This window comes from Somniosus microcephalus, chromosome 9 (genome assembly GCF_052327205.1).
Source record: "Somniosus microcephalus isolate GS21.2 chromosome 9, FLI_Smic_1.0, whole genome shotgun sequence".
Taxonomy (NCBI): Eukaryota; Metazoa; Chordata; class Chondrichthyes; order Squaliformes; family Somniosidae; genus Somniosus; species Somniosus microcephalus.
The window spans coordinates 180,664,387-180,688,419 of NC_140995.1; the positions used below are offsets into that span (position 1 = coordinate 180,664,387).

A 24,033-nucleotide genomic window follows, 5' to 3' on the forward strand; every position below is an offset into this window, starting at 1 on the left:
AGCAACGCGAGGGGGGTAGGCAAGTTCGGCCTCCGGCTCCCCGGAGGGCAAGGCAGGGAACGATGACTGCGGCACAGAGTGCAGAGGAGGTTCGGAGTCTGGCTGAAATGAGCACCCAGGCCTGGCTCAGGCACACTGAGCTTATGGCTGCAGTGGGGAGGATGCCTCAGTCGATAGAAACACTAGCAAAGAGTGTGCTGGACTTTGGGGCAGCAATGGAGAGGACTGTCCAGGGCTTCGAGGCCGCTATGGAAAGGACTGTTCAGAGCTTCGGACAATCCCTGGAAAGGTCTGTCCAGGGCTTGTCCGAGGCAGTGGAACGGACTGCTCTGGCCTTGTCTGAAGCAATGGAAAGAACTGTCCAGGGCTTCTCCGAAGCACTGGCACCTGCCACACAGGTCCTCACTGCTGCCACGCAGTCACTTGCTGGCCTCGTCCACACCCAGATTGAGGCAACACGAACTCTCACTGCTGCCACCCTATCTGCATCAGTTAGGATCACCCCGGGCCCTTCCAGTACCACACGAGGCCAGGAATCAGTGGAGCAGTCGATTGTGGCGGCTGAGCTGAACCGGTCCCCTCAGAGAGCCAGTGTGTCATCCGACCATGGTGCAGGTGTCCTCTCTCGGCAGGTGACCATTGCTCATGCCACCGCTGGAACGTCTGCAGTGCAGCTGCCACCACCTGCAGTGCACATTGCTTCCAGCCATGCCCAGATCAAGCAGCCAGCCTCCGCACCCTCCAAGCCCAGATGTCGTCCAGGCCGTCCCTCAGGGGCTTCTGCGATTCCAGACAGTCAGCAGGCGTCCCCCAGCCTTGACCCCGCCACTGGGGTTCAATTACGTAGGAGCAGCAGGGAGGGAAGGGGCCGACCGCGAAAGAGAAGTCGGTCTCCATCAAGGGGCCAGCCGTAGAGGGAGTTGCTGAGACGTTTCTTCCTCCAAATTCAAGGACGCCCTCACCTGTTGATTGTTTGTGACGGTTTGTTTAGTTTTGCGGCTTTGCCAGAGAGTTCACTGTTATTTTGTTAGTTGTGGTTTCTGTTGACATGACGTTGTTATGCTGGAAGGAAGCACTTTTTTGACAATAAAGAATTTTTTAAATTTACAATGGTACTCGTAACTATTTACACTCATGGTGGCCTTCATAGGCTTTGAACGATCCGAAGTGCGCAGGACGAATGACAGCCATCATTCCGTCAGAGGGGCCTAGAGCCGAGTCCTTATGAGCCTCTGACGGACGGCCCTTCCACTTTCAGGAGCCCTCCCATCTTCCTCCTCCTCCTCCTCGTCCGCATGCTCCTCCTCCTCGTCCGCCTGCTCTTCCTCCTCGTCCGCCTGCTCTGCTGGACCTTGAGGGTCGGCTGGCATTGGCTGGGTTCGTCGAATGGCCAAGTTGTGGAGCATGCAGCAGACGACGACGATGCGACCCACTTGCTCCGGCGAGTACTGCAGGGCTCCCCCCGAATGGTCCAGACAGCGGAAACGCTGTTTGAGCACACCAATAGTGTGCTCGACAATGTTCCTGGTCGCCTGATGGTTGCTGTTGTAAAGCTCTTCTGCCGGGGTGGCAGGCAAACGGAGTGGGGTCATGAGCCATGGGCAGAGAGGATAGCCCTTGTTGCCCAGAAGCCAGCCTCGTGGGTGAGCCGGGCCCTCAAAAAGGTCAGAAACTGAGGTCTGCCGCAGGATGAATGCATCGTGGCTGCTCCCAGGGAATTGTGCGTTGACTGCCATGATCATCTGGCGGTGGTCACAGACCAGCTGGACATTGAGGGAGTGGAACCCCTTTCGGTTGCGGAACTCCTCTGGATTCTGCAATGGCGCCTGCAAAGCCACGTGTGTGCAATCTATGGCCCCCTGCACCATGGGCAAGTCCGCAATAGCAGCGAAGTCCTGCGCGCGCTCCGCCTGCTTCTCCAGGGTCACAGGGAAGGTGATTAATTGACGCCTCCTTCTATAGAGGGCAGCTGTCACTTGCCAGATGCAACAATGCATTGCAAATTGTGTTATATTCGCGATGTCCCCAGTGGCTACCTGAAAGGATCCGCTTGCGTAAAAGTTCAGGGCAACAGTCACTTTGACGGCAACCAACAGAGAGGTCCTGCACCGTAGACGCGGCTGCAGATCCTCAGCAAGCAGGTGGCACAGCTCAGTCACAACCTCCTTACCGAATCTGAGCCTTCGCAGACACTGCTCCTCGGACATGGTAAGGTATGACACCTGCTGCCTGAAAACCCTCGCAGCGTATCGTCGGATTGGCCGACCTCCATTGCCCCTCCTCCTTCTGGCCAATGCCGGCCCTCTCTCCCGCCGTCTCGGTGCCCCTTCCAAGTGTCCGGCCATGAGGATGTTACCCTCCAAAGCAGCTCCCATTGCTATGCCAGACGGGCAACACGCAGTAATGTCTAGCGCTCCAACTGCTACGGACAGGCCTGCAGGTCCCAAGTCTTCGAATGCTAAATCCGAAAAATAGTGTGCAACAGTAGTTCACCAACTCTCTCCAGCAACGAACAGAATGAACAGGCCAAGTGGCTGCAGCTTTTATACTAGAGCTGTCCCCTTTAAATAGCGCCCCCCGACTCCAAGAAGGGCCTGGGAACGTTCCATCCAACTGTCACTAATAGCGCCAGGCGGAAAGGTTCCGGGCGCCACCGAATATCCGGTCGGGGCGCCTGAAATGACGTCATTAACTGCCTGCGCACGTGGGCGAGCACTAAGAGTTAGCGCTGGCGCTAAATGGATACGCAATATGGGAGGTGTCACTATCTTCATTGCGCCCGCCCGAACATTGGGTAACGCCCCAATTCTTGGGCTCTTTAGGCGCTAATCGCTGGCGCAACCAACCGAATTTCTAGGCCTGAGTGTCTCCGCTTCCACCACTTCCATTGGCAGCGAGTTCCAGGTCCTCACCATTCACTGCGTAAAAAAGTTTTTCCTCACACCCCCCCTGTATCTCTTACCCAAAACCTTAAATCTGTGTCTCCTAGTCCTTGTACCATCAACTAGTGGGAACAGCCTTTCCCCATCTAGCCTATCCAAACCCATCATAATCTTGTACACCTCTATCAAATCACCCCTCAACCTCCTTTGCTCGAATGAAAACAAATCCAGCTTCTCCAACCTGTCCTTGTAGCCAAGATCCCCCATCCCCAGAACCATTCTGGTAAATCTCCTCTGCACCCTCTCAAGGGCCTTCGCACCTTCCTAAAGTGTGGTGACCAGAACTGGACGCAATACTCCAGTTGTGGCCTAACCAGCGCTTTATAAAGGTTCAGCATAACTTCTCTACTTTTGTACTCAATATCTCTATTTATGAAACCCAAGATCCCATATGCTTTGCTAACCACTCTCTCAGTATGTCCTGCCACCTTCAGGGACCTACGCACATTAACTCCCAGGTCCCTCTGTCCCTGCACACTCTTTAAAACTGTGCCCTTAAGTGTATATTGCCTCTTCCTGATCCTTCTGCTAAATGCATCACCTCACACTTCTCTGTATTAAATTCCATCTGCCACTTGTCTGCCCATTCTGCTAGCCTTTCTATGTCCTGTTGCATCATCTTCACTGTTTGCCATACCCCCAAGTTTGGTGTTATTGGCAAATTTAGAAATTCTACTTTGTATTCCAATATCCACGTCATTTATATATCTCAAAAAAAGCAGTGGCCCCAGCACTGACCCTTGGGGAACACCACTGTCTACCATCCTCCAGTCTGAAAAATAGTCATTTACCACAACTCGCTGTTTTCTGTCCTTAAGCCAATTCCTTATCCAAGCTGCCACTGACCCACCTATTCCATGAGCCTCAATTTTATTAACCAGCCTTCTATGTGGTACTTTGTCAAACGCCTTCCAAAAATCCATGTAAACAACATCCATTGCATTCCCTTCATCAATCCTCTCTGTTACTTCATCAAAAAATTCAATTAGATTAGTCAAACATGATATGCCTTTTACAAATCCGTGTTGGCTCTCCTTAATTAGCTTAAACCTCTCCAAGTGCCTGTTAATTTTTTCCTTGATTATTGTTTCTAAAACTTTACCCACCACTGATGTTAAACTGACCGGCCTGTAGTTACTAGGGTTGTCTTTACACTCTTTCTTGAACAATGGTGTCACATTTGCCACTTTCCAATCCTCAGGCACCTCCCCTGCATCTAGGGAAGATTGGAAAATTATGGCAAGCCCTTCTGCTATCTCCTCCCCCAATTCACTTAGCAATCTGGGATGCAAGCCATCTGGACCAGGTGACTTATCCACTCTAAGCATACCCAACCTTTCCATTGCTTCATTGATCAAAGTGCCCATGGAATTGCTCTCCGGGGTATATTTTCTTCTATTTTTTAAAAAATTCGTTCATGGGATGTGGGCGTCGCTGGCAAGGCCAGTATTTATTGCCCTTCCCTAATTGCCCTTGAGAAGGTGGTGGTGAGCCGCCTTCTTGAACCACTGCAGTCTGTGTGGTAAAGATACTCCCGCAGTGCTATTAGGGAGGGAGTGCAACAGGAAAGAAAAATTACAGTTCAGTAAAATAATTCTATATCCCCTCAATGTCCACAACTAACCTGTCACCAGCGCACTACTCGCATGAAGGTCCTGAACAAAACAAACCTCCCAACCAAGACCACATCTTAGCAACCTGCATGCACGCAAGCTGATGGTGCACCCTTGACTGCAAGGACGGTCTCCCCTAATAACTGCAGGGTTCTCCTACGTACTATTCCACAACTCACGACAAACAAGACGACCATGATCTCGACCACAATTCTGTTCATAGTGCACAAGTTTCTTTACTTTTTGTTTTTAAATAATATACACATAAAACATATACATACATAAGATAAAATAATGTACATGAGGTTGTTGCGTTCAATGTTTATTCCACTAGTAAAGGAGACCCATATAAAACGTATGCATGACTGTCACAAGTTACAGATTTTCCTTTACGCACGGAATAAATGTCACATTCAACAACATGTTATGCCAAACCCTCCATTTGCTCTTTCACTTATTAACTGCTTTATAACATTTAACATGATCAATAAATAATTACTGACCCTCCGAGGATTGAATAAGCAATGCACACTGAAGTAGTGCTGTACAGGCAAGTTTTACAATGTTAAATATCCAACACCTATACTGGCTCAGTGACTCACCTGGTGAGTGCAATGCATCCCTTGAAAGTAAATACAGATGACAGTCCTGATTGCATTTTGTTCCCCCTTTAGCAGGTGGGAATGTTCACAACATTTGCCCAACTGAAAGCTAATTGTATCAATCAGCAGTTAATTTTAGACACTCCCTCCTTCCTCACACAATTGCCAAAAACAGATTCGCTGATAAGAAAGCATAATTCACTTCTTACATGGCCAATTATAGATCTTAAAGGTTCTCTGTCATCTTATGCTTTCAGTATCATTGGAACAGCAGATGGTTTCCTATAGTAGCTCAACTGTATGAGAAGAACAGCATAACAAGGAGAGTGCGTGCATATGACAGTCATATTTTTTCATTTAATATAAATGATTGATGACGCCTCACCCAATCAGCCTTCCACAATCCTCAATAAAATGCTAAGGAGGTGTACTGTGAATCTTCAAAAGGGTAAAACAATACGAAATTTCTAAGTTACGTTTTTCAGGTACAGTACTTTATAAGGGAACACGCACCTGTTTACCTAAAGGATATTTTGGAAGAGACGACATGAAAACATGCAGACATTTCAGAACCGGGAAGTAATTCTGGTGGTAAATGTGAAGGCCTGTCAGCAGTTTCTGTACAACATCCTGCAGAGTTTGGGGGGCAAATAAGGAAGCAGTTTTTATTACCTTATCTTGGATTAACACACATCAATGAACTGAAAATCCTCAGACACGCAACATACTTTTTTGTGTACCCGTAAAACATCATTAAATGCTTCATCTGGAAACATGCACCTATATTACTAGGGCTAAAATCCAAAATGTTCTTGCCATTTTTGATAATAGTCGGTTGTACGACTTTTGCAGATCAGGAAAAAGTTAATTTCCTACAATTCCTGGCAATTTTTTTAAATGGTAGTTTTTCCATCTTCAATAAATACATCTACTAGGTCAGTCAAACAGTGTAGGTAAAATACTTTAAATTGTGTCCACAAACAAAAAACTGTAGCAATTTACAGCATAGAACAAGATCTTTCAACCCATCACGTCTGTGCCCATCTTTGTCAGAGCAATCCAAAATGAATCCCACTGCCCTGCTCTCTCCACATGGATATCTCATATCTAAAAGTATCTTCCTCCATTTATCCAAATTTTCCTTAAAATAACCAATGATCTCTGTCTCAACTATTCTCTATGGCAAGGCATTCCATGCTCCAATAACCCTGCGTAAATAAATTTCTCTTCACCTCTCTAAGTGACAATTTTAAATATCTCCAAATTTGCAGACGACACAAAGCTGGGTGGGAGGGTATGCTGTGAGGAGGATGTCGTGAAACTCCAGTACGATTTGGACAGGTTGGGTGATTGGGCAGAAACATGGCAAATGCACTATAATGTGGATAAATGTGAGGTTATCCACTTTGGTGGCAAAAACAGGAAGTCAGATTATTATTTGAATGGCAATAGATTGGGAGAAGGGGAAGTGCAAAGAGACCTGGGTGTTCTTGTGCACCAGTCGCTGAAGGTAAGCATGCAGGTGCAGCAGGCGGTTAAGAAGGCAAATGGTATGTTGGCCTTCGTAGCAAGAGGGTTCGAGTACAGGAACAAGGATGTCTTGCTGCAGTTGCACAGGGCCTTGGTGAGATCGCACCTTGAGTATTGTGTGCAGTTTTGGTCGCCTTACCTGAGGAAGGACGTTCTTGCCATGGAAGGAGTGCAGCGAAGATTCACCAGGCTGATACCTGGGATGGCAGGAATGACGTATGAGGAGAGATTGTGTCGATTGGGCTTATACTCACTGGAGTTTAGAAGATTGAGAGGGGATCTCATCGAAACCTATAAAATTCTGTCAGGCCTGGACAGACTAGATGCAGGAAGGATGTTTCTGATGGCCGGGGAGTCCAGAACCAGGGGTCATAGTCTAAGGATAAGGCGAAAGCCATTTAGGACTGAAATGAGGAGGAATTTCTTCACCCAGAGAGTGGTGAACCTGTGGAATTCTCTGCCACAGAGGGCGGTGGAGGCCAGTTCATTAAGTATATTCAAGAAAGAGTTGGATATATTTCTTAAGGCTAAAGGGATCAAGGGATATGGGGAGAAGGCAGGGACAGGGTACTGAATTTGGATGATCAGCCATGATCTCATTGAATGGCGGAGCAGGCTCGAAGGGCCGAATGGCCTACTCCTGCTCCTATCTTCTATGTTTCTATGATGACCCCTTGTCACTGACTGCCAGCCAGAGGAAATAGTCTTTCCCTATTCACTCTATCAAATCCCTTTATAATCTTAAAAACCTCTCATTAAATCTCCTTTTACCTTCTCTTCTGCGATGGAAACAGTCCCGGTATCTCAAGTCTCTCCTCATAACTACTTGTTTCTCACCCTTGGCATCATCCTGGTGAATCTATGCTGAATGCTCTCTATGTCTTTAATGTCTTTTCTATATTGTGGCACTTGTAACTGCACACAGTGCTCTAACTGTGGCCTAACCTGGTTTTGTATAAATTCATCATTATCTCTTTAAACGTGTACTCCTATCATCAAGTAAATCTTTCTGCTTTGCAGAAGGATCAACACCCAGAACCACAACCATCTAAAACATACCAGACTTTTCTATTGTGTCGGCTTAAGGAGACAGAAGTAGTTTCAACAGAAACTTGCATTTAAAAAACACCTTTTATTGTAGAAACATCCCCAAGCTGTTTTACACAGTGGAGAGTGAGAGGGGAGAAGAAATAGCTGAGGAATAATTGAGTGGGATTTTAATCCATTGTAGGAGAGGTAGAAGAGGTGAATGAAAGTCTGGTTGGTAAAATAGTGTTTGAGAAGGTTGTTAAAGGTGCAGAGAGATGAAAAATAGGGATATTGGGAGGGAATTCCAGAGGATAGGGCTGAAGCAGCGGAAGGTTTTGCCAGCAAAGGTGGATTGGGGCAGGCATGCATAAAAGGCCAGAGTCGGAGGACCAAAGGTTGCAGGTAGATGTGCAAGACTGGAGGAGGTTGCAGAGACAGGGTAGGATGAAGTCGTGGAGAGATTTGATGGTGACAAGGATTGTAAATTTAATGCATTGGATGAGAAGAAGCCAGTGTAGATCAGCGAGGACGAGTACGATAGGCAAGTGGAACTCATAACATCTTTGGAATGTACAGTAACCAAATAGATTACCTTTAAATATTGGTCATTAGTCAAAAGTTCAACCTGCTTCTCGGAGTCCTGATGATCAACATATCTAAAATCAAAAAGCATGTACAGATTAATTTTACTGGTTGAGCATTACAGGGAGATATAATGATAACAATGTTTACATAAGAACATAAGAAATAGGAGCAGGATTAGGCCAATCGGCCCCTTGAGCCTGCTCCGCCATTCAGTAAGATCATGGCTGATCTGATCCTAACCGCCAATCCACTATCACAGAACCATCTCCTGAATCTAACAGAATTAGACACACGAAATAGGAGCAGGATCAGGCTACACGGCCCCTGGGCCCGCTCCGCTACCCACAGGGCCATGACCGATCCGAACCGAGACTCATGTCCAAATTCCTGCCCGCTCCCCGTAACTCTTAATTCCCTTTACTTCTAGGAAACTGTCTATTTCTGTTTTAAATTTATGTAATCACGATGTAGCTTCTACAGCTTCTACAGCTGGGATATGTCGGTGGCAGTGTTGCAAGATAGCAACAATGAAGAGTATCGGTGACATCATAAAACATATCACTTTCAACTTTTAGACTGTAACACACGGTCTATGTTTTTATTGTACATATAGTACAATATGGGCCTATACCCATGGAGTACTCCTCTCAATTTTGGCTGCTGATTTAAATCACTTCATTGGAACACATACAGACTGTGACTTTCTTTAGTTGGACAGTAACCTCCAACTTTCTTTTCCCTACCCTGGATGTGCCGCTGAACAGCTTTTTCTCCCACGTGCTTGGTGCACAAATATTCCAGCACCCTCCCTGCTCCACTTTAAAGCAGGTTATTGCAGCCTCCCAGCACTTCAACTAATATACGCTCATTATAGAAAGTAGACCTCTTCCAGAATACACCCACAGCTGAGACTGCAAAATTGACTAGAACGATACCTAGGTTAAGGGACTTCGGTTATTTGGAGAGAAGTTGGAATTGAGAAAATGAAGGGGCGATTTAATTGAGGTGTTCAAAATTATGAAAGATTTTTATAAGAGTAGAGCAGTAGAGTGGTGGAAGCAGATTCAATAGTAACTTTCAAAAGGGAATTAGATATATTCTTGAAAAGGAAAAAATTGCAGGGCTGTGACTAATTTAATTGCTTTCAAGGAGCCGGCATAGGTACGATGGGCCAAATGGCCTCCTTCTGTGCTGCACGATTCTATTCCACACCTGTCCATCTACCTCTCCCCACTCCATTAACCAGGACCGCAAACACTCCTTCCATTTGAGACAGCAATTTGTGTGTACTTTCTCTAATCTACTATATTGTCCATGCTGAATTATTATTTATTATTCCCTCTCAATGATGTCTCATGTCTCAGATTATCTCAGGCAAGAAAGTGCACAACCCATTCCAGTCCTCTGGAATGCTACTCTGAAACAAAGTGGTGGCAAGTACCAAAGAGCAGCCTTTGATGATGTTATGTCCAAGTTTTCATTTTTTATTTCCTGCAATATGGTGCCTGGCCTCCACCTAGTGCCTTCCCACACTGGCATGGCTGAGATCAAGAACTCAAGTGTATAGAGAACTGCAGGTGTGAATTTTAGGGATCCATTGTATTTTGCAGCCCTTCAGGAAGTTGGAAGAGATTGTGCAATAAAATCATTGAAAAAATTACATATTCACTGCACCTCAACAGACTCCAGAGTCAACATAATACGTACTTGCTGGGGTAAAGTTTTGTTTTTAGTGCTCCTGGTGCACCAGGAATTCAGGCATGTGCCCAAATCTGAGGGCCACGAATTTCCATCCATTATTTTTAACACACTGCATCTTTGCTAGTCTGTCAAAAACATGTTTTGATAAGGGGGACTGCACACGTCTCAGTCGCTCATGTGAATATCTCGCCTCGGAGTCAGAAGGTCGTGGCTTCAAGTCCCACTCCAGGCGCTTGAGCACATAATCCAGGCTGACACGTCAGTGCAACACTGAAGGAGTGCTGTGCTGTCGGAGGTGCTGCCTTTTGGATGAGATGTTAAACTGAGGCCCCCTCTCAGGTAGATATAAAAGATCCCAGGGCACTATTCGGAGAGGAGCAGGGGAGTTCTCAAGTGTCCTGGCCAACATTTATCCCTCAACCAAAATCACTAAAATACCGATTATCATTGCTGTCATTATCTCATTGCTGTTCCGCGCACAAATTGGCTACTGCGCTTCATTACAAAAGCAACTACACTTCAAAAGTACTTATTTGGCTGTAAAGCGCTTTGGGAAGTCCCGAGGTCGTGAATGTTGGCCTTCATAGCGAGAGGATTTGAGTACAGGAGCAAGGAAGTCTTGCTGCAGTTGTACAGGGCCTTGGTGAGACCACACCTTGAGTATTGTGTGCAGTTTTATCTGAGGAAAGATGTTCTTGCCATGGAGAGAGTGCAGCGAAGATTCACCAGACTAATACCTGGGATGGCAGGAATGACGTATGAGAGGTTGGGTCATTTAGGCTTATATTCGCTAGAGTTTAGAAGAATGAGAGGGGATCTCATTGAAACTTATAAAATTCTAACAGGACTAGACAGACTAGATGCAGGAACGATGTTCCCAATGGTGGGGGAGTCCAGAACCAGGGGTCACAGTCTAAGGATAAGGGGTAAGCCATTTATGACAGAGATGAGGAGGAATTTCTTCACCCAGAGCATGGTGAACCTGTGGAATTCTCTGCCACACAGGACAGTTGAGGCCAATTCATTAAATATATTCAAGAAGGAGTTGGATATATTTCTTGAGGCTAAAGGGATCAAGGGATATGGGGAGAAAGCAGGGACAGGGTACTGAATTTGGATGATCAGCCATGATCGCATTAAATGGCGGAGCGGGCTCGAGGGGCCGAATGGCCTACTCCTGCTCCTATCTTCTATGTTTCTATGAAAGGCACAGTATCAATACAAGCCCTTTCCTTTATGTGTAAACACTTGAGGAAGAGTGTAAACATCATGAAAATAGCTTTTGCCAATTAGTTTTTAGTTAATTTTATTAATGACTTCCTCAGCTATTGAAAAATAAAGTGTTTAGTTAGATAGTCGGCATCTGCAAAAAGCAGTGATGCTTTATTTTTGACTTTCATCCATCCACAATTACCGTTGTGTGATTTGCAACTAATCCAACCAGTGTCACAACTGTCATACAGCTTACTTGAAGTGAAAGAAAATACAAATGCTTAACATTAAAATCTACAGTTTGAAACATTCCTCCTTCGACCAATGCACCAAAAACAGATTAAATGGTCATTCATCTCACTGGTGTTTGTGGGATAATGTTAGTGCAAAATGTCATGTTTGCCTAAATGATAGTCATTGCACTCCAAAAGCTGTATGAAAGTACTTTGAGACATTCTGATGATGGAATTCTGACAAGTGTGAGGAGCTCATGGACTTCTTTGTCTCTAAGATTGAGACCATCTGTTCAGCTGCCTCTGCCGCTTCCCTTCCTTCCCCTAGCCCACCAGGCCAAACTTCCTCTAAGGTTCACCCCTGCCTTATCCCTGAACTCGCATCTTTCTCCAGTTTCTCTCCAACTTCCCCTCATGACCTCTCTGCGCTCATCTTGTCCATGAGACCCACTTCCTGCCCCCTTGACCCTATTCCCACCAAACTGCTGACCACCCAACTTCCTTTTCTGGCTCCCATGTTAGCTGACATTGTTAACGGTTCTCTCTCCTCAAGTACTGTCCCCCTCTCCCTCAAATCTTCCGTCATCACCCTCTTCTCAAAAAAAAATCCTTGACCCCTCCGTCCTTGCAAACTACAGCTCCATCTCCAACCTCCCTTTCCTCTCCAAAGTCCTTGAACGAGTTGTTGACATCCTTTGTGACTGTGACAAAGGTAAACTATCCCTCTTCATCCTTCTTGACTTGTCTGCAGCCTTTGACACGGTTGCCCACGCCATCCTTCTCCAACGCCTCTCCACCATCGTCCAGCTGGGTGGGACTGCACTCGCCTGGTTCTATTCTTATCTATCTAATCGTAGCCAGAGAATCACCTGCAATGGCTTCTCTTCCCGCTCCCGCATCATTACCTCTGGTGTCCCCCAAGGATCTATCCTTGGCTCCCTCCTATTTCTCATCTACATGTTGCTTCAAGGCGATATCATCCAAAAACACAGCGTCAGTTTCCACATGTACGCTGACGACACCCAGCTCTACCTCACCACCACTTCTCTCGACCCCCCGCACGATCTCTAAATTGGCAGACTACTTGTCAGACATCCAGTAATGGATGAGCAGAAATTTTCTTCAATTAATTATTGGGAAGACCGAAGCCATTATTTTTGGTCCCCGCCACAACCGCCATTCTCTAGCCACTGAATCCATTCCTCTCCTTAATATCTGTCTGAGGCTGCACCACACTGTTCGCAACCTTGGTGTCATATTTGACCCTGAAATGAGCTTCCGATCACATATCTGCGGCATAACTAAGACCACCTATTTCCACCTCCTTAACATCGCCGATCTCCGCCCCTGCCTCAGCTCATCTATGGGAAACATTTAAAACGGTGTTCAACAGAGTGCAGGAAAAATATATTCCACTAAAAGAAAAGAACAAACTAAACACTAATGAGACTCCATGGGGAACAATTGAGGGTAAGGAAAGAGGCATACATTAAGTACACAGACAGCAAGGGAGTGCATGATAAGAGAGACTATGAAAAGATTAGGAGAGAAGTCAAAAAAAATTAGGGAGGCAAAGAGGAACTATAAAATTAAATTATCAAGGAACATAAAAAATAGTAAAATATTTTATAGGCACATCAATAAAAAAGGAAGGTTGGGATGGGAATAAGGCCATTAAGGAATAGTCAGGACAAAACCACAGGTAACGATAGAGGGCAGAAATATTAAATAATTATTTTGCTTCAGTATTTACCAGGGAGATAGAACAGGTGGCCATGACATTGGGTGATGAGATGAGTAATGAGATAAGTGCATTTAAAATAAAAAAAGGGGATACATTAAATAAATTAATCAAACTCAAAGAGGATAAACCCCTGGTCTGGATGGATTGCATCCACTCATTTTAAAAGAATCTAGGGAAGAGATAGCAGAGGCATTACTACACAGATTTAATAATTCGTTAGAAAAAGGTGTAGTGCCAGAGGACTGGCGGATCGCTAACGTAATACCGATATTTAGGAAGGGGGATAGAACATGTTCAGGGAATTATAGACCAGTCAGCTTAACATCGGTGGTAGGAAAAATAATGGAATCCCTACTAAAGGAGAAAATAGAAGAACATCTAGAAACCAAAAATATAACAATGAATAGTCAACATGGATTTCAAAAGGGAAAGTCTTGCTTGACCAAACTTACTGAATTTTTTGAAGAGGTAACAGAGAGAGTAGACAATGGTAATGCAGTAGATGTAATTTATCTGGATTTTCAAAAGGCCTTCGATAAAGTACCCCATAATAGACTGATGAACAAGGTCAGAGAATGTGGAGTCAGGGGACAAGTAGAGAATGGATTGCTGGCTGGCTTCAGGACAGAAAGCAGAGAGTAGGGGAAAAAGGTAGCTATTCACAGTGGCAGACAGTGGGGTAGTGGTGTTCCACAAGGATCAGTGCTGGGACCACTGCTGTTCACAATTTACATTAACGATTTAGACTTTGGAATCAAAAACACAATTTCTAAATTTGCGGATGACACCAAATTTGGGGGGGGATAGTTAATATTGAGGAGGACTGCAACAAGTTACAGGAGGACATCAATAAACTTGCAGAATGGGCATTTAATTGGCAAATGAAGTTCAAAACAGATAAATGCGAGGTATTACATTTTGGTAGGAAGAATGGGGAGGTCACTTATCACTTGGAGGGTGCGAGTCTAGGTGGGGTGGAGGAACAAAGGGATCTTGGAGTACAAATACACAAATCACTAAAAGTTGCGCCACAGGTTAGGAAGGCCATAAAAAAAGCAAACCAAGCACTAGGGTTTATTTCTAGAGGTATAGAATTGAAAAGTAGGGAAGTTATTCTAAACCTGTATCGAACCTTGGTTAGACCACACTTAGAGTACTGCGTACAGTTCTGGTCGCCATATTATAAAAAGGATATAGAGGCACTGGAGAGGGTGCAGAGAAGATTTACAAGGATGATACCAGAAATGCGAGGGTATCCGTATCAGGAAAGGATCAACAGGCTGGGTCTCTTTTCTCTTGAAAAAAGGCCGAGGGGTGACCTAATAGAGGTCTTTAAAATTATGAAAGGTTTTGATAGAGTGGATACAGAGAGAATGTTTCTGCTTGGGGGAAGAGCATAACTAGAGGCCATCAATATAAGATAGTCACCAAGAAGTCCAATAGGGAATTCAGAAGAAACTTTTTTACCCAGAGAGTGGTGAGAATGTGGAACTCGCTACCACAGGGAGTGGTTGAAGCGAATAGTATAGATACATTTAAGAGGAGGTTGGACAATCATATGAGGGAGAAGGGAATAGCGGGTTATGTTGATAGATTTAGATGAGGAAAGACAGGAGGAGGCTCGAGTGGAGCATAAACGCCGGCATGGACTGGTTGGGCCGAATGGCCTGTTTCTGTGCTGTATATCCTATGTAATGTAATCCTATGTAATCTGCTGCTGAAACCCTCATCCATGCCTTTGTTACCTCTAGACTTGACTATTCCAACACACTCCTGGCTGGCCTCCCACATTCTACCCTATGTAAACTTGAGGCCACCCATCACCCCTGTGCTCGCTGACCTACATCGGCTCTTGGTTAAGCAACGCCTCGATTTCAAAATTCTCATCCTTGTTTTCAAATCCCTCCATGGCCTTGCCCCTCCCTATCTCTGTAATCTCCTCCAGCCCCACAACCTCGCCACCCCCACCGAGATATCTGCACGCCTCTAATTCTGTCCTCGAGCATCCTTGATTATAATCGCTCAACCATTGGTGGCCGTGCCTTCTGTTGCCTCGGCCCTAAGCACTGGAATCACAGAAATTTACAGCACAGAAGGAGTCCATTTGGCCCATCTTGTCCATGCCGGCCGACAAAGAGCTATCCACCTTAATCCCACTTTCCAGACCCTCACCACCCTCTGGGTAAAAAAATTCTCCTCAAATCCCCTCTAAACCTCCAACCAATTACTTTAAACCTATGCCCCCTTGGTTATTGACCCTTCTGCTAAGGGAAATAGGTCTTTCCTATCCACTCTATCTAGGCCCCTCATAATTTTATACACCTCAATTAAGTCTCCCCTCAGCCTCCTCTGTTCCAAAGAAAACAACCCCAGCCTATCCAATCTTTCCTCATAGCTAAAATTCCCCAGCCCAGGCAACAGCCTCGCAAATCTCCTCTGCACCCCCTCTAGTGCAATCACATCCTTCCTGTAATGTGGTGACCAGAACTGCACGCAGTATTCTAGCTGCGACCTAACTAGTGTTTTATACAGTTCAAGCATAACCTCCCTGCTCTTATATTCTATGCCTCGACTAATAAACATGGTGTGGAGATGCCGGAGTTGGACTGGGGTGGACAAATGTAAGAAGTCACACAACACCAGGTTATAGTCCAACAGCTTTATTTGAAATCACAAGCTTTCGGAGCGCTGCTCCTCACCTGACGAAGGAGCAGCGCTCCGAAAGCTTGTGATTTCAAATAAAGCTGTTGGACTATAACCTGGTGTTGTGTGACTTCTTACATTCGACTAATAAAGGCAAGTATCCCGTATACCTTCTTAACCACCTTATCTACCTGTCCAGCTACCTTCAGGGATCTGTGGACATGCATTCCAAGGTCTCTCTGATCTTCTGCATTTCTCAAGTGTCCTATCATTTATAGTGTATTCCCTTGCCTTGTTAACCCTCCCCAAATGCATTACCTCACACTTCTCCGGATTGAATTCCATTTGCCACTGTTCTGCCCACCTGACCAGTCCATTGACATCTTCCTGCAGTCTGCAGCTTTCTTCTTCATTATCAACCGCACAGCCAATTTATGTATCATCTGCAAACTTCTTAATCATACTTCCTATATTGAAGTCAAAATCATTGATATATACCACAAAAAGCAAAGGACCCAGTACTGAGCCCTGCGGAACCCCACTGGAAACAGCCTTCCAGTCACAAAAACACCCTTCGACCATTACCCTTTGTTTCCTGCCTCTGAGCCAATTTTGGATCCAACTTGGGCTTTTACTTTCGTGATCAGTCTGCCATGCGGGACCTTATCAAAAGCCTTGCTAAAATCCATATAGACTACATCAAATGCACTACCCTCATCGACCCTCCTTGTTACCTCCTCAAAAAATTCAATCAAGTTAGTCAGACATAACCTTCCCTTAACAAATCCATGCTGACTGTCCCCGATTAATCCGTGTCTTTCTAAATGAAGATTTATCCTGTCCCTCAGAATTTTTTCCAATAATTTCCCCACCACCAAGGTTAGGCTGACTGGCCTGTAATTACTTGGTCTATCCTTTTCTCTTTTTAAATAAAGGTACCACGTTTTGGAATTCCCTCCCTAAACCTCTCCGCCTCTCTTTCCTCCGTTAGGACACTCCTTAAAACCTACCTCTTTGACCAAGCCTTTGGTCATCTGCCTTAATTTCTCCTTATGTGGCTCAGTGTCCAATTTTTTGTCTTAAAATACTCCTGTGAAGCACCTTGGGACGTTTTACTACATTAAAAGGTGCTATATAAATACAAGTTGTTGTTAAAAAAGTTACTATGTAAATCAAGTATTTCTTTACTTTTATAAATTTTAATTAGGTTTAAGTTATAATATTTTGCAAACATGAAAATTACATAAGTTCCTAATAAAAGTTAATTTATTTTTTATTGTTTAAACAGTCATGTCTAAATTAATGCGCATAGAGATTTACTGTGTGGCTGATTCTGAATTTATGGAAGCTATAAGGAAACATGCAGAGTTATGAAGGATACTAGAGCTTTTTAATCGGCTGTCACTAGGACTGTCACATGTGGCAGCCTTTTAGCTCTGGAGGATTGAAGGTCACATTCTAACAGCTTGCATAATGCAAAATGTGAAGGTACAGATCAACAATCAGAAAAGGTCAGTCAGGATAAATGATTCAAGGATCTACAGGATGGTCTAAAATTAGAATTAATTAAAATAGTAACACATATAAACAAAATCATAATCCTGAAATCCCAAATTTTTAGGGTGACTTAAAAAAAAAGAATATTGTTATAGTAATAATTAAAGATCAAACAAAACACACAGATGTGACTAAATAACGTTATGAAATCATACTGGCTTCCAGCGTTTCTTTAAGATTGCGAGTCCAATCTCGCCCAAATATTACCAGAGTTGCTACTTTAGAATCCAAACAACTGGAATATCCCAGCATGCTTAAATTTGCGCTAAATTTGATCCTAACATTAAAACACGCTAAGGACAAGAGTGGGGATCAGCATTTGATGTCCTCCACCATCAGGCAGGCTGTGTTCGTGTCAGACAGCTTGGCGGCACTCGCTGAAAGGCTCACACACGAATAGTGACCATTTTGGCGAGGTTAACAGCTGGCTTGGCGGAACCCGTTCCCAGTGAGCGAGTCAATGCCTTCAGGAGGAGGGGAGAACCAGAGAGGAAAAAAGGCCACAAGGATCCTTCCCATTCAAGGGAAAATGATTTGTTTCACCAATATAATTCTAAACATACATTTTGATCAAAAAGAGCCTGCGTTGTGCAGTTTCAACCTTTATGGTATAGGAGCTCACGTGGCCAGAGCTAGTAGCGGATCATCAGGTAAGACTGTTAGTAATTTCAACTATGTGACATGAAAAATGAAACATCACAGAGTGGCGAGATGGTACAGCACACCTTAATATACATTACGGCAAAACAATTCCATACAGAATAAGCTAGGAGCGGTTGGCTCCTTCAACGCCAACTTGTATTTATATAGCACCTTTAACATAATAAAACGCCACAAGGCGCTTCACAGGAGCGTTATAAAACAAGATTTGACACCAAGCCACGTAAGGAGATGCTAGGGCAAAAAGCTTGGTCAAAGAGATAGGTTTTAAGGAGCGTCTTAAAGGAGGCAAAAGATGTAGAGAGGCGGAGCGGTTTAGGGAGGGAATTCCAGAGCTTAGGGTCTAGGTGGTGAAGGTACGGCCACCAATGGTCGAGCGATTATAATCAGGGATGCTCAAGAGGCCAAAATTAGAGGAGCGCAGATATCTCGGGGGGGGGGGGTTGTGGGGCGGGAGGGGATTAGAGATAGGGAGGGGCGCGGCCATGGAGGGATTTGAAAATAAGGATGAGAAGTTTACTGTCGAGGCAGCACGGTGGCATAGTGGTTAGCACTGTTGCCTCACAGCGCCAGGGACCCGGGTTCAAATCCGGCCTCGGGTGACTGTGTGGAGTTTGCACATTCTCCCCGTGTTTGCGTGGGTTTTCTCCGGGTGCTCCAGTTTCCTCCCACAGTCCAAAGATGTGCGGGTTAGGTTGATTGGCCATGACAAAAAAAAAAAAAAAAATTGGCCCTTAGTGTTAGGGGGGGGATTAAATACGTGGGGTTACGGGGATAGGGCTTGTGTGGGATGGCTGTCGGTGTAGGGACCGGGTGCTAGGGTTTGGATGATCAGCCATGATCTCGTTGAATGGCGGAGCAGGCTCGAAGGGCCGAATGGCCTACTCCTATCTTCTATGTTTCTATGTTTAACCCGGAGCCAATGTAGGTCAGCGAACACAGGAGTGATTGGTGAACGGGACTTGGTAGGAGTTAGGACACGGGCAGCCGAGTTCTGGATGACCTCAAGTTTACGGAGAGTAGAACGTGGGAGGCTGGCCAGGAAAAGTATTACTAGTTCATGATTTACTGGGCTCCATGTAGCAGTACAGGATCAAATAGTCCACAAAACACTAAGGCCTAGAAATTGGGTATAGCCCGGCTTGAAGCGTTAGAACTGGCGCTACGCAAAGTTTATAGCCAGACAAAACTTATCGCCACCTGGCGCGATATTGGGTTGCATCGCCCCTAAAGGTGATTGAGGCGCGAATTCAGGCGTTACACGGGACTCCTAAGGCGCTAAACTTCCGGCGCAACCCAATATCGGAGCGGACGGGCTCAGCGCAGGTGCTCTCAATTACCGATGACCACGAGACTTCCAGGCGCCAGCTAGCTCTTAAAGGTGTGGGTCAGTCAGCTTCAGCATCCACACTCTGCACCTTGCAGGCCTCAGAATCGACGCAGGCCCTTCTCTGGCGATAAAAACTTGGACCAGATGGAGAAGGTGAGACAGAGAGCAGAGCGCTTCATCAATGAGGCTCTGGAGCAATTGGTGGCCGCAGTGGAGCGCCGGCGAGATGTTCTCTACCCAGACAATGGCAGGAGGCCGAATCATAAGGACTACCGACGAGCTTGGAGGGATGTATGCCAGAAGGTCAACTCCAGCAGCATGGTGACCAGGAGCCCTGTCCAATGCAGAAAGAAATTCAACGACCTCACTCGGGTCGTGAGGGTGGGTGTTGTTCCTGCAAACTTCTGCATCCCTTCATTTGCACCTGACTTTATGGCTACAGGGTGGCCTGTGCCCCATTGGCCACCTGCCAGCAAGCACCCATGGCCCTTTCTGGGCACACACATGCACATTTAACTCAGGGCGTCATGTAAGGGCTCCTGCACCATGGGGGGCATGAGATGATCACTCAGGGCATCAGGTAACATAACTTCCCCTCCTTTCCCCTGCAGTCCATGCTGGCGAGGATTGGCAAAGACCAGCTTCGCACCGGTGGAGGACCTCCACAAGTGGTCACTCTCACGGATCTCGAGGAGAGTCCACCAGATTCTTGGAGGACGTCTGAGTGGTCCTGTAACCACTGCAGCTACCGACCCCATTGTCGACAGCGATGGTAAGGTTCTCACCTCTTACAACTGTCTCCTTCTACTTGTTCCCCCCGCCAGCATGCTTTCTCACTGTGGACCCATGTCATAGCCTTGCCGCAATCTGGCATCCCTTGCTGCGAACCTGTCCTTTTGCTAAAGCCACTCTTCCACCTCCCTGCTTTCAGATGCTGCATCACCAGCTCGGGAGCCGGGCCCTCAAGCTGCCAGTGCCAGTGCCTCCGAAGGCTCAATGAGAAAATTACTGCCCAACAGAAGGTCAGCAACTCTCTCCAGCAACGATCAGGATGGCCAGCCCAAATGGCTGCAGCTTTTATACTAGTGCTGTCCCCTTTAAATAGCGCCCCCCGAGTCCGAGAAGGGCCTGGGAACGCTCCATCCAACTGTCACTAATAGCGCCAGGCGGAAAGGTTGTGGGCGCCACCGAATATCCGGTCCGGGGCGCAAAAATGGCGTTGCACACTGAAATGACGTCATGATCTGCCTGCGCCCGCGGGCGCGCGCAAAGAGTTAGCGCCGGCGCTAAAATCATACTCAATATGGGAGGTGGCGCTATATTCACAGCGCCCGCCCGAAAATTGGGTAATGCCCCAATTCTCGGGCTCTTTAGGCGCTAAGCGCTGGCGCTACCAACCGAATTTCTAGTCCATAGAATCTAGCCCTATTTAGATGACAGAATGCCATTTGTGAAGTTCAATACCATAGCACTACATAACCACAAGAATTTTTAACCAGAGTTGCCTGCAGTCTTCTTGTAATATTCATATGCTTTTCTTAAGTTTATTTAGTAAGAAGTTGAGTCATAGAGAATAGCAAGATTCCAGGTTTGATCCTTGGTCTTGGCTCAGCTGCTGTGCTTTAACAGGCCTCAGCATCCTTGCATTAGGTTTTGTGGGGGTGGGGGTGGGGGGCGGGGCAGAGAGAGGATGGGGTAAGGAAATGAAAGAAAACAAGTCAGCCACTACAGCCACTGATGCTAGTGACTGACTCCTGTTGGAAATACGTTGCGAGTGAGAGCATCAGGCAAGAACAGGATCAGGGTTGATTGTGATGGCTCCTGCAGGTGAACAGCTGGCAATACTCATTGCCAAGGCTTACATATAATGAATGCCCACTTGGGTGAAGTACGGAGTGAGTCAATGCCTTCAGGATCGAAAAGATGAGAAAACGGGATGGGAGGGAAAAAATTGGCAAGAGAGAAAAATAAATCACCGCCTTTGCACAAAAAACAAGCAACTTTTACTCACCCCATAAAAGAGGGCACTTGACGGATTAGTTCACAGTCATCATGGGTAAGATTCTGTACCCTGGCATTGGCTTTATCCAGTGTACAGCACAAAAGACTAAGAGGCTGGGAGTAGAAGTGCTCTAACAGAGATAGCTGTGAAGAACAAGAGGCCATAAGAGGTGGGAGGGAAAAATACAAGGAATTGAACAAGCATAAATTTCAATTTTTGTCATCTAAGCATCTGTTTTAAACTTATTCAGCCTTGCCAACTTCCACTTACCTGAAAACCTTTAACAAAATTCCTTACAGAAAAATCATGGTACAAGAATATGTTGATCAGAACCTGAAGCACTTTTCCACTCAACTTAATTGGGAATTTGGTTGTCAGCACCAACTATAAAAACAGAAAGAACATACATCTTTATAAGCAGTTACTCTCAGGTCTATGCATAACAGTGGCTCAGTTGGTAGCACACTTGCCTCTGCGTCAGAAGGTTGTGGGTTCAAGTCCCGCTCCAGGAACTTGAGCACATAAAGCTAGGCTGACACTCCAGTGCAGTGCTGAGGGAGTGCTGCACTGTCGGAGGTGTCGTCTTTCGGATGAGACGTTAAACTGAGGCCCCGTCTGCTCTCTCAGGTGGACATAAAAGATCCCACGGCGCTTTTTCGAAGAAGAGCAGGGGCATTATCCCCGGTGTCGTGGCCAATATTTATCCCTTAACCAACAAAACAGATTATCTGGTCATTATCACATTGCTGTTTGTGGGAGCTTGCTGTGCGCAAATTGGCTGCCGCGTTTCCCACATTACAACAGTGACTCCACTTCAAAAAGTACTTCATTGGCTGTAAAGCGCTTTGAGACGTCCGGTGGTTATGAAAGGCGCTATATAAATGCAAGTCTTTCTTTTCTTTCTAACTAGGTACAGTATATACATTAAATAAATTATAACAATTAGAAGATAGAAACGAACTCCATATAGGTATTTGCAAATTCAAAGTTTGAAATTGAGCACCCTCATTCACTATCTTTTAAAAATATGGTTAAGAATTTTACTTCTCCTATTACAGAAAGCTTCCTAATCAGTGACAGTCATATCAACTATACCCAAGACATCAGCTTAAACTAATTGTTTTAAACCTTCCTTTGTGGGGGAGGAATCCCTTGGAAATATTGACATTGTCCCGATGCCCCAGTCCTACCCCTCCAAAAGACAGTCTCAGCAATCCAAAGGAAAACAGAAAACAAAGTGTTGGTAAGTTAACAAACGCAGAAACGTGATGACCTCGAGGACCACTCATCTGGATGGCTGCAGCCACAACAATGCTCAGGAAGTTCGGCACCATCCAGGACAGAGCAATCCACTTGATCGTTGCACGGTGGCTGCAGTATGTACATACTGCACTGTAGAACTCAAAGTTACTCTGACAGCAGCTCCCTCCCTCAGCGATCTCCATCACAGAGAAGGAAGGACAAGAGCAGCAATGTCGTGGACACAGCATCATTTCCAGGTTCCCCCTCCCAAGTCACACGCCAAGAACAGATTTTTTTAAACCCAGTTTGACTACCTATGGCTTATACTTTGAGAGCATAATTAAACATTTACATTTACAACTTGTACTCTCTTTTAATTGTTCGAAATTCTTCCATGAGCTCCCGGAAAAAGATAATTCCAATGCCCAACTCAAAAATGTCCTTTTCTCTGCTCACAGTTTTTATGCTGATGAAATGTTCTAAGTTTCAGTGTGATAGTGGGAGTATGTTCTGATACATTGCTGTAACAAAGGAGAGCTAAAGGGGTATTTAGGGAATTACCATCAGACTGTGGCACAATCTCACTTTAATCCTACTTGACCTTCCCTGCTCAGGTCATTCAATTAGGGACCAGATGGATCGAAGCTTTCCTTGTGCCAAGCTAAGCAAGGAGACGTTTCATTGGGCTATGCTATGTGCTCCTTGGATTTTGGTCACATTTCTTCTGTCGGAGCTTCTTAAGAGTTTCCATCTCAGTTGTATACACTTGCAAGCTAGTAACAATAGGAATTCTATTAGTTCGTTCAGTTTGCCCACAGTGGATCCGGGGCGCCTCGAGCAATAGGACCCAGGAGACACTGAGCCGTGTCTATGTTTACAGGAATTTGTGCACGTACACATTTCAAGTGAATCATGCTCCAAAACTGTTGAACAGATGGGGAACTTTACCAGACCAGGGTTAGTTCAGCCACAGTTCCTCCAACAATTTGATGCGACCCATGGGTGTGGGGCCTTTGGAGTGTGTTACTGCAGCGCCTCGGCTTGATCTGCATGTCTGTGAAGGAAGGTCTTCTGCACTGCATTGCACACTTCTGTCCATTGTCCCTCTTCCATCTCCTTGTTCAGAAATTTCTCTTAAGCTTCTTTAATTTTTTTTAAACTAAGGAGATTTTACCCTCTAAATACTTCCCTCCATGTTTCAGTTGTGATTCAGAGGATGAACAGGTAGCCTCCTAACCGGTTCAACTAATACAGCTCCGAGCTGCCGGCTAGCAGGTGCACAAAGGGGGCCTCCAGATGATTCTCCTGCTCTGTGGCGAAGTAGCTGGTCGCGGCTCAGCTCCTTGCCAGAGTGAAACGACAGACACAGTGAACTCAGCGGGAGATACCAAACCTGCAGCCTAGTGCT

The 24,033-nt window shown here is 45.6% G+C and overlaps 1 protein-coding gene across 2 annotated transcripts in view; it reads right to left on the bottom strand.

Annotated features, from left to right (window-relative positions):
* The window catches only part of orc3 (origin recognition complex, subunit 3), a 101,372-nt gene that overhangs the window by 37,388 nt on the left and 39,951 nt on the right, over window positions 1-24,033 (bottom strand). For both annotated transcript variants that reach the window (XM_085997649.1, XM_085997648.1), the window contains 4 exons: window positions 21,654-21,767; window positions 21,393-21,526; window positions 8,309-8,372; window positions 5,671-5,787 (listed from right to left, as the gene is read on the bottom strand). In XM_085997649.1, the coding sequence (XP_085853775.1) occupies window positions 5,671-5,787; window positions 8,309-8,372; window positions 21,393-21,526; window positions 21,654-21,767 (429 nt within the window). The remainder of the gene's footprint in view (window positions 1-5,670; window positions 5,788-8,308; window positions 8,373-21,392; window positions 21,527-21,653; window positions 21,768-24,033) is intronic.